This window comes from Cetorhinus maximus, chromosome 1 (genome assembly GCF_964194155.1).
Source record: "Cetorhinus maximus chromosome 1, sCetMax3.hap1.1, whole genome shotgun sequence".
Taxonomy (NCBI): Eukaryota; Metazoa; Chordata; class Chondrichthyes; order Lamniformes; family Cetorhinidae; genus Cetorhinus; species Cetorhinus maximus.
In genome coordinates, this window is record NC_135879.1 from 71,680,600 (window position 1) to 71,694,913 (window position 14,314).

The following is a 14,314-nucleotide window of genomic DNA, read 5'->3' on the forward strand; positions in this document are numbered from 1 at the left end:
CATTCAGATTCAGAGTGAACAGTGCTGCCAACTGAGCATGCTGTAGGGATTGGTGGGTTCAACATCACATGTACGTGCCTAAATTTTGTTAGATATTAGATAGTAAATGGTGTGGAAAGGGTTAAGTCTGGAAAGTGACTTTAAATTAAATTTTCAGAGTAGAACGAGGGAGTACATGTCAAATTGAAGACAGATATTAGGAAATTCACAAAAACAATGATCAGCGCATGAAATAGATCTTCAGATTGAAAAGTGGAGGCTCAATCTCTTTGGCCATTTAAAGACCAAGTGGATGCCATAAAATTCTTTAGGCAGAATATTAAACTTGGCATGCGGGATCGGCGAGATCAGGCGGGGGGCGGTCGGGAAGCTGACCGCCGCCTGTGATTGGCATCGCACTGCAATTTCATGCTGGCGGGCCAATTAAGGCCTGTCCAGCGTGATATGCGAGCAGCAGTACTGAGCACTATCTGTGCAGGGGTTGGGGGCAGGTGGGAAAGCAAGTCGGCTGAGCGTGAACTTTGCACATGCGCACAACTGAGCACTGCATAATCTCCCTGATAAAACATGGGACACATTTTTAATGAAAAAATAAAGTTTTTATTTTATTTTTATTTGCTTTTGGAAACCTTATCCTGCCCGTGGATGAGGTTTCCAAAAAAATGCAAGGACCGCTTGGCCTTTTTGCCTGCCCGCCAACCTTTAGGTTAGATGGACAGCAAAAAATTTACATTAATTGCTAACTTATTGGTCTTAACAGGCCTTTTAATTGTTGGTGGGTATGCTGCCGGCTTCAGCTCACGCCTGCCAACCCAACTATCGCCCGACTGTGCATTGACGTCGGCATGCTTGGCTGACGTCAACGCATGTCATTTCACCCTCGAGCGGGTCAGGCGCACACCCACCCACCACCGAAAATTTCTGCCCTTTATGAATGAGTGAAATAAGATGGTCCATGCGGCCTTGCTTGTTTGTAATTGTGATTTTGAGAAGAGATATGCTGTAGTACAAATCTGTAATACTGTTGTGAATTCTTCACTTTAGAATGTGGTGGGAGACTGAAGGCTGAAATAAAATCCAAGGATCTGTATTCCCACGCTCAGTTTGGAGATAATAACTACCCAGGCCAAGTGGACTGTGAGTGGCAGATTATAGCAGAAAAAGGCTATGGGGTGGAGTTATCGTTCCAGACGTTTGAAGTGGAAGTGGAAGCTGACTGTGGCTATGACTTTATTGAACTGTTTGATGGGTTTGATACCACAGCTTCAAGGCTTGGACAATTCTGTGGATCAGGGGTAAGAAACATGACATCTTCAATGGTTTAGCCAGTAGTTATACACTGACTATTTACTGTGTAACCTTTACTTATTCTATAAAATGGTAATAATATTGATGCATTTTACTCCTTGGTTTAACTAAATTTTCTTAACAATATAAAATAGAATTGCGTATAATTTTACCACACAGAAACAGGCCATTCAGCCCACTAGTGTATGCCAGTGTTTATGCTCCAAACTAGCCTCCTTCCACCTCTTCCTCATCTCACCCTATCAATAAATCCTTCAATTCCTTTCTCCCTCATGCACTTATCCAGCTTCTTCTTAAATAATGTAAAACATATTTTTAATTTCTGTGGCGGCTGGCCCAATCCTTCTCTTGAACTTTGGCGGGATATTGGCAGACCCCTGGAGAAATTGTCTAATTAGCTGTTTCAAGTATTTACACAATGCCACTGGAGGTTAAGCCAAGATGCTGTCCAAGTTCTTGAATGAGAACCCTATGAAAATTCAAGGCCATTGCTTCCTTCCATAAAATAAAATCTATTCTGTTTCCACAAAGAACCTTACACAAATATATGTTCACAGCTACAGTTACTTTCCACCAACATTATAATATACTAGCATTAATCAGCATTAAAACTATGATATACACTAGTTAATATATTTTAAAGTAATGCAGTTTTAAGAGAAATTAAAAAGTTGAAGCTGATAGAAAGATTCAACTCCCAATCAAAGAGAGCAGTCATGAAATTATGAAAATATTTTTATACAGTAGTGTCAGGGAATTAAATGCTGGCACCATTTTATTGCAAGATTAATTCTCAGGTGCCTCAAATGTAACTCGTGAATGGAATATTTTAATATCAATATGCAATATTTATATAATTCACATTAGACAGTAATTTCTTTTCGTGGATGCTGCTTGCAATATTCAGCATTTTTTCAATATATTGATTCTCAGGTTATGGGCATTGATAGTAAGGCCAGCATTTTTTTATTCTTTCTTGCATTGTAGGCGTCACTGGGAAGACCAACATTTATTGCCAATGCCTAGTTACCCTGAGGCCCCAGCTATTTACAATCCATATTAATGACTTAGAGGAAGAGATCAAGAGTAATATATCTAGGTTTTATGACAATACAAAGATAGGTGGGAATGTAGGCTTTGAGGAGGACACACAGAGGCTGCAACAAGATATAGACAAGTTAATTGAATGAGCAACAAGGTGGCAAGTGGATTATAATATGGGAAGTGTGAGGTTGTTCATTTTGGTAATAAGAATAGAAAAGCAGATTTAAAATAAAAAACATGAAACTTTTAAATGTTGATGCTCAGAGAAACTTAGGTGTACTCTTACCAGGATTGTAGAAAGCCAGCATGCAGGTACAGCAAGCTACGAGGAAGTCAAATGGCATGTTGACCTTTATTGCAAGGGGATTGGAGTACAGGAATAGAGAAGCCTTACTACAATTGTATAGGTCTTTGATGAAACCAAACCTGGAGTACTGTGATCAGTTTTAGACTCCATATCTAACAAAGGAAATACTTGCCTTAGAGGCAGTACAACACAGGTTCACTAGATTGGTTCCTATGACATTCAGTGATGAGAGGCTGAGTAAATTGGAGTTTAGAAGAATGAGAGGTGATCTTATTGAAACATGCAAGATTCTGAAGAGGCCTGATAGAATAGAGAATGAAAGGTTATTTCCACTGGCTGGGAGAATTTAGAACATGGGACACAGCTCAGAATAAGAGATGATCATTTAGGACTGAGATGAGAAATTTCTTCACTCAAAGAGTTGTGAGTCTTTGAAATTCTCCACCCCAGGGGTTTGTGCATGCTCCATTGTTGAATTTATTCAAAACTGAGATAGATAGAGTTTTGATCTCTCAGTGAATCAAGGAATATGTGAAGGGGAAGGAAAGTAAGTGGAGGCAGAGATCAGCCATGGCAGAACAGGCTCAAGGGGCCACAAGGTTTACTCCTGATCCTACTTTTTATGTCCCCAATCTCTGCAGCATTTTGAAACAGTTGACCCATGCCATCCTCCTCCAATGCCTCGCCTCTTTTGTCCAGCTGAGTGGAGCTGCCCTCAGCTTCTTCTAATTCTTATCTATCTAATTGTAGCTGGAGAATTCCTTTCCCCAGTACATTGCCTCTGGAGTCCCCCAAGGAATTGTCCTTGATCTCCTTCTATTTCTGCTTTACATGTGCCCTTAGCGAGATCATCTGAAATCATGTCATCAGGTTTCACATGTACTCTGATGACATCCACGCCTACTTCATCACGAACTGTCTCACACCCCTCCATTGCCTTTACATTGTCAGATTGCTTGTTGGATATCCAGTTCTGGATTTGACACAAAACCTCTATTTAGACATTGGAAAGACAGAGGTCATTGTCTGCAGTTCCTGCCAGGAATTTTCCTCCCGCACCTTTGATTCCATCCCTCTTGCTGACTAATTTATAAGGCTGAACAGGACTCTTCACAACCCCAGTGTCCTATTTGACCCTGAACTAAATTTGTGACCCCATTTCCTCACCATCACAAAGACTGCTTACTCCCACCTCTGTAACTTCTTTGGCCACTGTCATTGCCTCAGCCTAAATGCTGCTGAAACCCTTAACTTTGTCTTTGTTACCTCCAGACCTGACTATGCCAGACTCGACTACTCCAATGCTCTCCTGGCTGGCCTCTCATCTTCCATCCTCCAAAAACTTGAACATATTCAAAATTATGCTGTCAGCATCATAACCATTATCCGTGGTGTTTATTAACCTAGATTGGTTCCCATTCCACCAGTGCCCCAACTTTACAAGTCTTACCCTTGTGTTCAAATCTCTACATGATCTCACTGCACTGTATCTCTATAACCTTCTCCAACCCTAAAATCCTTCATGAACGTTGTGTTCCTCCAATTCTGGCTTTTACCACATCCCCAATTCCTTTTCCCCATCACTGGCAGTATGCCTTCAGCTGTTCATTCCCTTAACTCTGGAATTTCTCCCCTGAACCTTTCAGTTTCTCCACCAATGTTTCCTCTAATGTTTCTTTGTTGCGCACAGCCCATTTGTTGTACTGTGTGGCCCCTTTAAGATTGCTGTGCAGCTGCACAAGCACGCATCTTAAAGGGATTGCTGCTTGTGCACAGCCTGTTTTGTTTCCTGCACGCACATTCCTGAAGTTGCACAGCCACACTGCTTACAGGGAATCTTGGTCTCCACCTCTCTCCTCGTATACAATGCTGCTCAAAACCTAATTCTCTAACCAAGCTATAAGCCACTCCTTCTAATGTCTTCTGGTTCTCAAAATCTGTTTTTGCCTGAATACGTTCCTATGAAGTGCCATGGGAGGTTTTACTATGTTGAATGCACTTTATAAATACGAGTTGTTGTCATGTATTTTCTGGGCCCAGTTGTCTTTTATTAAATAATAATAATTATTATTATTGATTTGTTTTCATTTTTACAGCCACCTGAAGAAATCTATTCAGCAGGCAATGCCATTTTACTTCATTTCCATACTGATGACACAATTAACAAAAAGGGATTCCATATACGATATACAAGTACAAAGTTCCAGGATGCCCTTCACACCAAAAAGTAATCTGATCCTCAATATGATTTCCTTTCTCTTTTTTTAAACAAAAGCAAAAATAACCTGAACTATTTTATAATGACAGTATAGTGAGGAACTGAAGAAAATAAATTGTTGAGTTGACTGTGTGAAAGTGAAGTATTCCAGTGGAAGATTCAATGAAAACTCGAAGTGCAGGCTAACAGTTAGTCTGGGAATTAAACTGCAGTAACAGAATACTACCTTCCTGCAGGATCATTATAAAGGTTTATGTGCTGTGTCGGCTTTGGTCACTAAAGGCTACAGAGTTTCACTCAGTGAAAATACCCCTGTGCAGAGTACTCTTCATCTCAGCCACCTACAATATCCATAGGAATGAACCTACGTCAGGCCATTACGAGCTTCTCTGTGTATCATTCACAGATTTATTTTGTCAGACACACAAGGACATTAAAAGGAGGAAAGCTGTATTCTCGTGTACTGTTCAATTTTCAACATGTGGTTTAACAATATAAAGGCAAACCATTTACTGCATAATTTATGGAGTTCTACAATTCTTTTGCCCTTTTTTTAAATTAGATGTCTTTACTGACTGTATTATCTGTGATCATGTCTCTCTGTTACATGACTTCATGCAGATGAGCACTGTAGCAAACTGTGAATTCCTTCAGTACCAAAAACAGATTTAAGAGCATTGAAAATCCTGATAGCATTTTCTATATTTTGCTATTGGAATGTTCCAGGATAGTTTTTTTATATGTGTTGGTAGTTTGCACTTAGAATGATATCATGAGGCCTGCTTTCAGGCTGCAGCTATTCTATGCGTCTCTGGACTGTATTATGTAAATCACCTGAAGTTGTAAGCATATGAATTGTATGTGTATGAAAATTAAATTAATAGATAACCAGATAAACATAGTGTTTCTCTAATAGAATGAGTAAAAAGGTTACAGAATTAAAAAAAAAGAAAAATTGCTAACTACAATTCCTTAATAGTACCTTTATAGCTATTCCATGTGCTAAAAAATCTGTAATTAAACTGTTGATAATTTTAAGTGCTACAATTTTCAGTGAGTGGGGCAAAATAGAAAGGTTAAATGTGTAAACCATATTCCCATTTTTCAAGTTCTACTTTGGGATACTGGGATGTCTTCTTAAGACTGTGGATGAACCAAAACTGAAGAGAAGAATTAAACCCTGGAAGGATGAAAAAGGCCAAGAAAATGTAATGTAAAACAGATTTCTTATGGTGCTACTCCACGTTCAGAAGCATTTTGGGTTTATGAGCCAACAATCTTGAGAACCTTGTATGATTGTCAAAACTAGTTCAGGCATACGCAGAAGGACAAAGACAAATATCAGCTTTGACATAAGATGAAGTCATCATGCTACTAAAACATAGGCCTGTGGAGACTGAAATAATTAATGCCTTAGAATGATTCATTGTAAATCCTTGCACATGACAAACAAATCTTTCTGTGAAACAAAGCTTTGACTATGTGTTTCAAAATAATTGAACAACTTGAACTTTTTTCTTATTTTTGCCATGTAAAAAGGTTCATACAGTCAACCTGTTTAAAAGTTATGCAAAAATGAAATGTTTCAATTTAGCTGATGTACAGACAAGCTGAGTAGCCTGTTTCTAGACTGGTGGTTCAAGGTCTAGCCATTCTTTTTATGTTCTACCAAGGGATCCATAATATTGGACATTTAGTGTGACATATATTCATTATTATGTGTTAATTTACAAAGGCATTATGAGGCAAGTTTCAACTTTTGTGTTATGGCTGAATGGTGAAAATATTACAGTATGTGCCAAGTTCCACTTGAGTCTGTTTTGCTGTAGCTCATTTGTTCTTTTTGTTTCATTTTTGCTGTTGTTTATAACCAGAACATTGTGGCTTCTGAAGCTTCTCATTAAAGGTTCTTTCAGGTCAAGGTTCAGGAGTAAAATCAAATCTCATTGCAGGAGATGTTACTTTGCAATGTTTTTCACACAGTAGATTGCTACTTAAGTTAGCAGTAATTAATCTATTTGTATCTGTATTATATCCTAAGCCCATGAAAACATCACTAGCACTAATAAATATGTTTCTACAAACATTACCAGAATATTGATTTATAATTTATCCAAAAGAAAAATACTGCCCATGCTGGAAATCTGAAATGAAACTGAAAATGCTGGAAATGCCCAGCAGGCCAGGCAGCATCTGTGGAGAGAGCCCAAAGTGCAAAATGAGACTTGGCTGAGAGCCCATACATCCATTACTCTGTTGAAACAGCTGTGCCCCAGGGAAAACATTGCTGGATTTACAGCTCTTTCTCCATGATCTGTTCTGTCAATTGCACAATGCTTACTTACACAAGATAGCACTTTCTGCTACTTGTATTTTAAAGGTTCTGGATGATTGGCACTTGTATAGTGCTGTAGTAAAAGCAATTTTTTATGAATGAGTGACTTTTTAAAAGCTTTTTCATGCATGCTATTATTACTAAAACATTCAGTGGCTCTGTGCTGAGTGTATATTGGGTATGGAAGAGCAATAGGTTGACATGAAGGATATGAAGGGCTAAGGGGATTGGGTTGTGGGCATAGGTTAATGTGGAGGGTATGAAGGGCCGGGGGTGATGGGAGGGGATGTGAATTGGCATGGATGGGGCAAGGGGAGGGTGAAGGGGTGTGAAGGCTGAGGGCTAGAAGATTGTTTTTTGTTTTATTGATTTCATTGTAACAGAGGCAAAGTCCCAAAGCACCAAGGTGGACTTTTTAAACAGCCTGCCTCAGGACCCGGCAGCCCCTGTGCCTACCTGTGAGCTCTTTCCAGCTGTGGCTGGCCCAACTCCAGTTAACTATCACCACCATTGCCCCCCCACCCCTCACCCCACCCCAGAACATAAATACACTTTTGCAGGTACTTTCTCCTGAGTGGGCAGAGTTTGAAAATTTTCCAATTCTTCGTACCCTCCTTGAAGATGAAAATCTAGCCCAATGTTTCAGGTCAATGACCTTTCATCAGGACATCCAATAATTTATTCTATGTCACATCGTTTGTAAAGTAATTAAACTTTAAAACCACAATTAATTAGTTTAGAATGGCTCCCTGTGAAGAATGGTTGGTTATTTGAAATATCTACATAGAATTCCGGGACTCAGAGATAGGTTCACCTATGAAATCCTCTGTATTTAATAACCTACCACTACTCACATATGAAGAATGGCAAGATGGATGAACTATCATTGCTGACGTCAATAGAACTGGACGATAGTTTGAGTCAGCACTTCTGGACTTACAGAGATGATAATAGGAAAAAGTTATTGCACTAAGGTGCAAGGCTCATCTTAAATTTAGCTTCCAACTTTAGTCAGTGGCAGCTTTGAATCGGCATCCAGGACTGTAAAGGATGCTGATTCCATGGACCTTCCCACTACCATCAGAAGAAGCTGCAAGGAAGGAACCAAATGGTTTGGACTAGCTGATGGGAGAGAATAAGCTTCAGTATCCTTATTGAAAAGGGGAAGCATGTTACTTGTAAAATTATTTCATTTATAAATGTTTGCCTCGAGGAGTTACAACAAAAGCTATACTCATTCTAGCAGCAAAGAGGGAGCTGTTCTGTTGTTCCAGGCTGGACCAATATCCTGCTGAATTGAATAAGTTGGTCGATGGGACTTTAATAAGGGGGAGGGGAGGGTTCAGGCAAGGATTCATTTTGTAAATCTGAAGACAAAAGTCAAGATTGTATATCAAGGTAACAATTTGGGCAAAATCAAACAGATTGTGCTTGAAAAGGACAGAGACCTTAACAATGCTAAAACAGCATCAGTGACTTAGATCACATCAGTGAAAAATAGTAAAAAGCAAAAATTAATGCTGCTATATCTAGATGCACAACGCATTCACAAAAAGATAGATGGACTAATGGCACAAATGGGTTTAATTTATTAGACATTACTGAAGCATGATTGCAGGGTGACCAAAGCTGGTAACTAAATATTCCAAGATTCATGACTTTTGGAAAAAAGAGACAAAAGGGAAAAGGAGGTAGAGTAGCCCTGATGATAAAGGATAAGATAAAGGCAGTAGTGAGGATGGATCTTAGCCCAGAAAATCAGGATGTAGAATCAGTATAGTTCAGGCCAAGAAATAACAAAAGACAGAAAGCATTGACGGGTGTTGTTTACAGATCCCTTAACAGTAATCATAGCATTAGACAGAGTATCAATCAGGAAATTAGAGGAACATTAGAGGGCAGTGCAATAATCACAGCGGACATTAACCTTCATATAGACCTGAAATATCAAATTGGCAAAAGTAGCCTGGAGGACAATTTTCTAGAACAATATGTTGAGGAACCCAACTAGGGAACAGGTTATTTCTGGCCCAATATTGTGTAATGAAACAGGCTTAATAAATAATCTTTTTTAAAATTCATTTACGGGATGTGGGCTTCACTGGCTTGGGCAGCATTTATTGCCCATCCCTCATTTCCCTTGAAAAGGTGGTGGTGAGCTGCCTTCTTGAACCACTGCAGTCCATGTGGTGTAGGTACACCCACAGTGCTGTTAGGGAGTGCCAGGATTTTGACCCAGCGACAGTGAAGGAATGGTAATATATTTCCAAGTCAGGATGGTGACTGACTTGGAGGGGAACTCCCAGATGGTGGTGTGCCCATCGATCTGCTGTCCTTGTCCTTCTAGATTGTATTGGTCGTGGGTTTGAAAGGTGCTGTCTAAGGAGCCTTGGTGAATTCCTGCAGTGCATCTTGTAGATAATACAGACTACTTCTACTGTGCGTCGGTGGTGGAGGGAGTGAATGTGGATGGGGTGCCAATCAAGCGGGCTGTTTTGTTCTAGTGATGTCAAGCTCCTTGAATGTTGTGGGAGCTGCAGTCATCCAGGCAAGTGGAGAGTATTCCATCACACTCCTGACTTGTGCCTTGTTGATGGTGGACATGCTTCGGAGAGTCAGGGGCTGGTTACTCATCACAGGATTCCTAGCCTCTGACCTGCTCTTGTAGCCACAGTATTTATATGGCTAGTCCAGTTCAGTTTCTGGTCAATGGTAACCCCCAGGATGTTGATAGTGGGGGATTCAGTGATGGTAATGCCATTGAACATCATGGGGCAATGGTTGGATTCTCTCTTGTTGGAGATGGTCATTGCCTGGAACTTGTGTGGCGCGAATGTTACTTACCACTTGTCAGCCCAAGTCTGGACATTGCCCAGGTCTTGCTGCATTTGGACATGGACTGCTTTCGTATCTGAGGGGTCACAAATGGTGCTGAACATTGTGCAATAATCAGCGAACATCCCTACCTCTGACCTTGTGGAAGGAAGATCATTGATGAAGCAGCTGAAGATGGTTAGGCCGAGGACACTATCCTGAGGAACTCCTGCAGTGATGTCCTGGAGCTGAGATGACTGACCTGGAACAACCACAACCATCTTCCTTTGTGCTAGGTATGACTCCAACCAGTGGAGAGGTTTCCCCCTGATTCCCATTGACTCCAGTTTTGCTAGGGCTCCTTGATGACACACTCTGTCAAATGCGGCCTTGAAGTCAAGGGCAGTCACTCTCACCTCAGCTCTGGAGTTCAGCTCTTTTGTCCATGTTTGAACCAAGGCTGTAATGAGGTCAGGAGCTGAGTGGCCCTGGCAGAACCCAAACTGGGTATCAGTGAGCAGGTTATTGCTAAGCACTGTTGATGACCTCTTCCAATACTTTACTGATGATAGAGAGTAGACTGATGGGGTGATAATTAGCCGGGTTGGGTATGTCCTGCTCTTTGTGGGCTCTGCACAGTGGGCTCTAGAGGAGGGCAGGGCAGAGGAGGAGAGGGGCAGGCTGCAGGGTAGGCCAGCGGGGTCCAATGTGCCCCTGGGTTCTCTGATGCCTGCCTTGCTGCCCTCCTCGAAGAGGCTACAGAACATTGGGAGATGTTGTTTCCAGAGGATGGGAGGAGGAGGGCCCCCCACGTAACCAAGCAGGCCTGGCAGGAGGTCGTCAGCTCTCAAGATGCTGTGCGGCGCACAGGGACCCAGTGCCACAAGCACTTCAATGATTTGTTGCGCTCTGGAAGGGTGAGTACCATGTCAGCCTTGGCCATTTGACCCAGCAGGTAGCCTTAGCCTTTGAGCCGCCCCCCCCATCCCACATGTTAGTGTCGTTACTGCATTGGGCATTTGGCGCACGCTGGGTGGGCAAACAGATAGTGACCATGCTTACATCGGCCTTAGTGGTTGAGGAGAAGATGGGTTCTCCCTGCAGCATATGTTGGCGTTTGTTGCATTTGAGTAGTCTGGGGGCAACCTGCAGGGGAGGCAGCTAGACACATACTCAGAACTCCAACATATGTCTTATTGATGGTGATGAGATGGTGGAAGGGGAGCTTCAAGGTGTCGTGGCCAAGAGCCATCTGCTGGCCTCGGCGCCGTAGCTAGTTGTGCCTCCTTGCCATGGGCGCTAAGACCCGTGTGTTATTCAAAGTGATGGGCGCCAAATGTGTCCAAGGTGGCCATTGGGGGAGGGGGTTGGGACCAGCCGTACCATCTTCTGGGGACTGATCACCAGTAGTGTGGACAGGAGCCGCTGGAGGCCTCAGATGGGCTACTGTGGTTGGGGTGTGGCGTGCGCGTGCAGAGTACATGAGCAATCAGCCCCAATAAATGCTCTTCTCTGTTCTGCAGGGAAAACCAGAGCACAACAGCCGGGAGCATTTGCAGACTAGTGGTGGGCACGCCCTGCTCCAGCGCCGCATCACTTATGAGGAGCAGGCCATGGAGCTGGGGAGGAGGCAAGCGGCCAGGTCGGCAGGTGTCGGTGAGGCTGGGGTGCAGTGGCCAGGTATTTGAGGGCCACAATCCCATCCCCTTTGTCTCCCCACCATCCAAAGCACTGATGATTGCTGCAATCGTTAATGCAGCAATACTGCTCATTCACAGACTGATACAGTCAGACGTGTGGGTCATACACAAAGGTCCCTCGGCCTCTTGAGGATGTGAGTCTCTAGCACCTTCCAAAGTCGCCTTATCCCATTTCTGACCACTATCCCCATGGCCTAACATGCCATGGCATTGCTGCTGCACATCCAAATACTTATTGCGTCTTAGGAGGGTTTGTACCTCCACCACCCTTTCAGCCAGTGCGTCCCACATTACTCTGTCCAAAAGCTCCTCAGCACCTCACCTATCAACCTCATGGCACTCAACTTAAATAAATGCCACCATGTTAGACATCCCTGCGCCAAGGGGAAATGTTGCCTTCTGTCCACCTGGTCTATACCCCTCATAATAATATGAAGGTCAATAATGTGACCTGTCAATCTCCTGTGCTCCACGGCAAAAGTCACAAGTGTATGCAATGTTTCCTCATAACTCCAACTCTCCAGGCCAGCATGAATCCTGGTCAGGAACCTCTGCACTCTCCCCACTCCAATGCCATCCCTCCCATGAAGTGCAGGTCACAACTGAATGAAGAAGTATAGCTGTGGCCTCAACAGCGTTTTCTGCACTTGCAACATGACCTCCCTTTTCCTACATTCTATTCCTCAGCTAATAAAGGCAAGTCTGACTTTTACCTTGTTAAACGCCTGCTACCTTAATGGATCTGCCCAGCAAGGTCTCTGTAATCGTCATGACTTCCCACGGTTCTAGCATTTCTCCTGTATTCCCGTACCTTGTTTGTCTTGCCCAAGTGCTTAACCTCACACTTATCCACATAACATTCCATGTGGCATTCCTTATGCCATCTGACCAGCCTGTCTGTACGCGCATGTAATGTTTGGGCCTCCTCTTGTCTATTTACCACCCCACCAATGTTCGTCTCCTTAGGTTCTTGAAGGTTGAGCACATTATGAGGCTGGGGGTGAAAGGGATGAATGGTGTTACTGACTGAACGTTAACTGATGCACTGTCCTTGTTGTTAATTTCAGCATCACCACTGCATGGCCGCCAGCAATACATCCAGAGCCCCCCCTCCACACCTGAGGGGTGTCACTTGCAACTTGCGTCACATCATTTCAGCGAGCCAGGCACCAGCACAGCGACTACCACATCGGTGGGGATTATAATGTCGGCTGGTGTCCCGGGGCACAGTGGAGAGGGCACTTCACAATCGCTGGAGGAGATGGCACGGACAGAGAGTGCCGATGGCACCAGCAGCCGGAGGACTGGAGGGGACCAGGCACATGCTGAGTCCGGCAGTGATGATGTGCCTCTGGAGATGTCCGCCATGCAGCAGCTGCAGGACAAGCGGCCGGGTGCGAAGGAGCATCTGGCAGGGTTGCATGAGAGTGTGCTTCACTTGGTTTCTGTAGTGGAGGAATCCAGGCAGAGTGTCAGTGATGGCATGAACCTCAGGACAGAGCGTCAGGCTTCCTCCATTGAGAGACTGGCGACGCTCATGGAGACGGGCTTCCAGCAGATTGAGAATCTTCTGATGGGGTTAAGCTCTGACCTGCAAGCCCTCACAGTGCTAAAGGCCACAGGTGGTCATTGGCAATGTGGGAGATGTTCTGTGCACCAACTGTCCCAGCTCGGTGCCCATCCATCTGCGGTGAGCAGGGAGGTCCAATGTGACCTCACATCGGCGCAGCAGCTGCCTGTCGTCGCTGCGAGCTCCTCTCAGGGCGCTCCGGATGAGGGCAGCAGCTCCTCCACCCCTCTGCCAGTGACCGTTGCATCCGTTGAGGCTGTGACAACTGGGGAGGTGCCAGTTCTGGAACTGGCCACTCTCTCCCAGGCGGGGCCAGCACAGGCTGCACGGGCCAGAGGACGCCCGCCAAGGTCATCAAGGCCAACAGGATAGCAGAGTCAGCAGGCTGCCTCACAAGCCACTCCGAGCGATGGGGCGGCATCAAGACGAGGCACCCGCAAACATAAGCATAAGGTACGTTAGGCACTCCACGGGTTTGTCACTGGTGATTTTGTGTTAGCCTGGGATTAGGGATTTTTTGATTCTCAACGTCAGAGCGACATTTGTTCATTTTTTTGCTGGCAATAAAGTCCACTTTTCTGACCATGTCTGAGGGTGTTTCCTTTGTGCTGCATTTGTGTGTTTCACAGACATCTCATGAGTGTTTGAGTGGACATTGATGTTTCTGTACTAAGCCCTTAGTTGCAGCTGATGAGGTGGAAGATGTAGCACCTAAGTGCCGCGTATGGAAGTGCCAGGCAATGCTGGTCCTGCAGATCCATGTGTGGAGCTAGCTGAAGGTTCATTGGGTTAAAGTGTCCCGGATGTCCCTGCCTCCTTGGTGTAGTAGCGGGTCGGTGTGCTGCCCCTCATCATTTCCCTGTGCTTCCTCATCCTCTGAGCCACTGCTGGATTCATCATGTGCAGCCTCATCCACTGCGTCAAGGTCTTCATCGTCAACTGCATCCCCCCTTTCCAGTGTAAGATTGTGCAGAGAGCTGCATGCTACCAGTATCACAGAGACGCGCTCTGGGGGGTA

General features: G+C 44.0%; 1 protein-coding gene across 2 annotated transcripts in view; it reads left to right on the forward strand.

The window, feature by feature from the left end:
- The window catches only part of tll1 (tolloid-like 1), a 441,724-nt gene extending 434,758 nt beyond the window's left edge, over nt 1–6,966 (forward strand). For both annotated transcript variants that reach the window (XM_078542318.1, XM_078542328.1), the window contains exons 21-22: nt 1,045–1,295; nt 4,756–6,966. In XM_078542318.1, the coding sequence (XP_078398444.1) occupies nt 1,045–1,295; nt 4,756–4,890 (386 nt within the window). In that variant the 3' untranslated portion in view covers nt 4,891–6,966. The remainder of the gene's footprint in view (nt 1–1,044; nt 1,296–4,755) is intronic.
- The last annotated feature ends 7,348 nt before the right edge of the window (nt 6,967–14,314 follow it).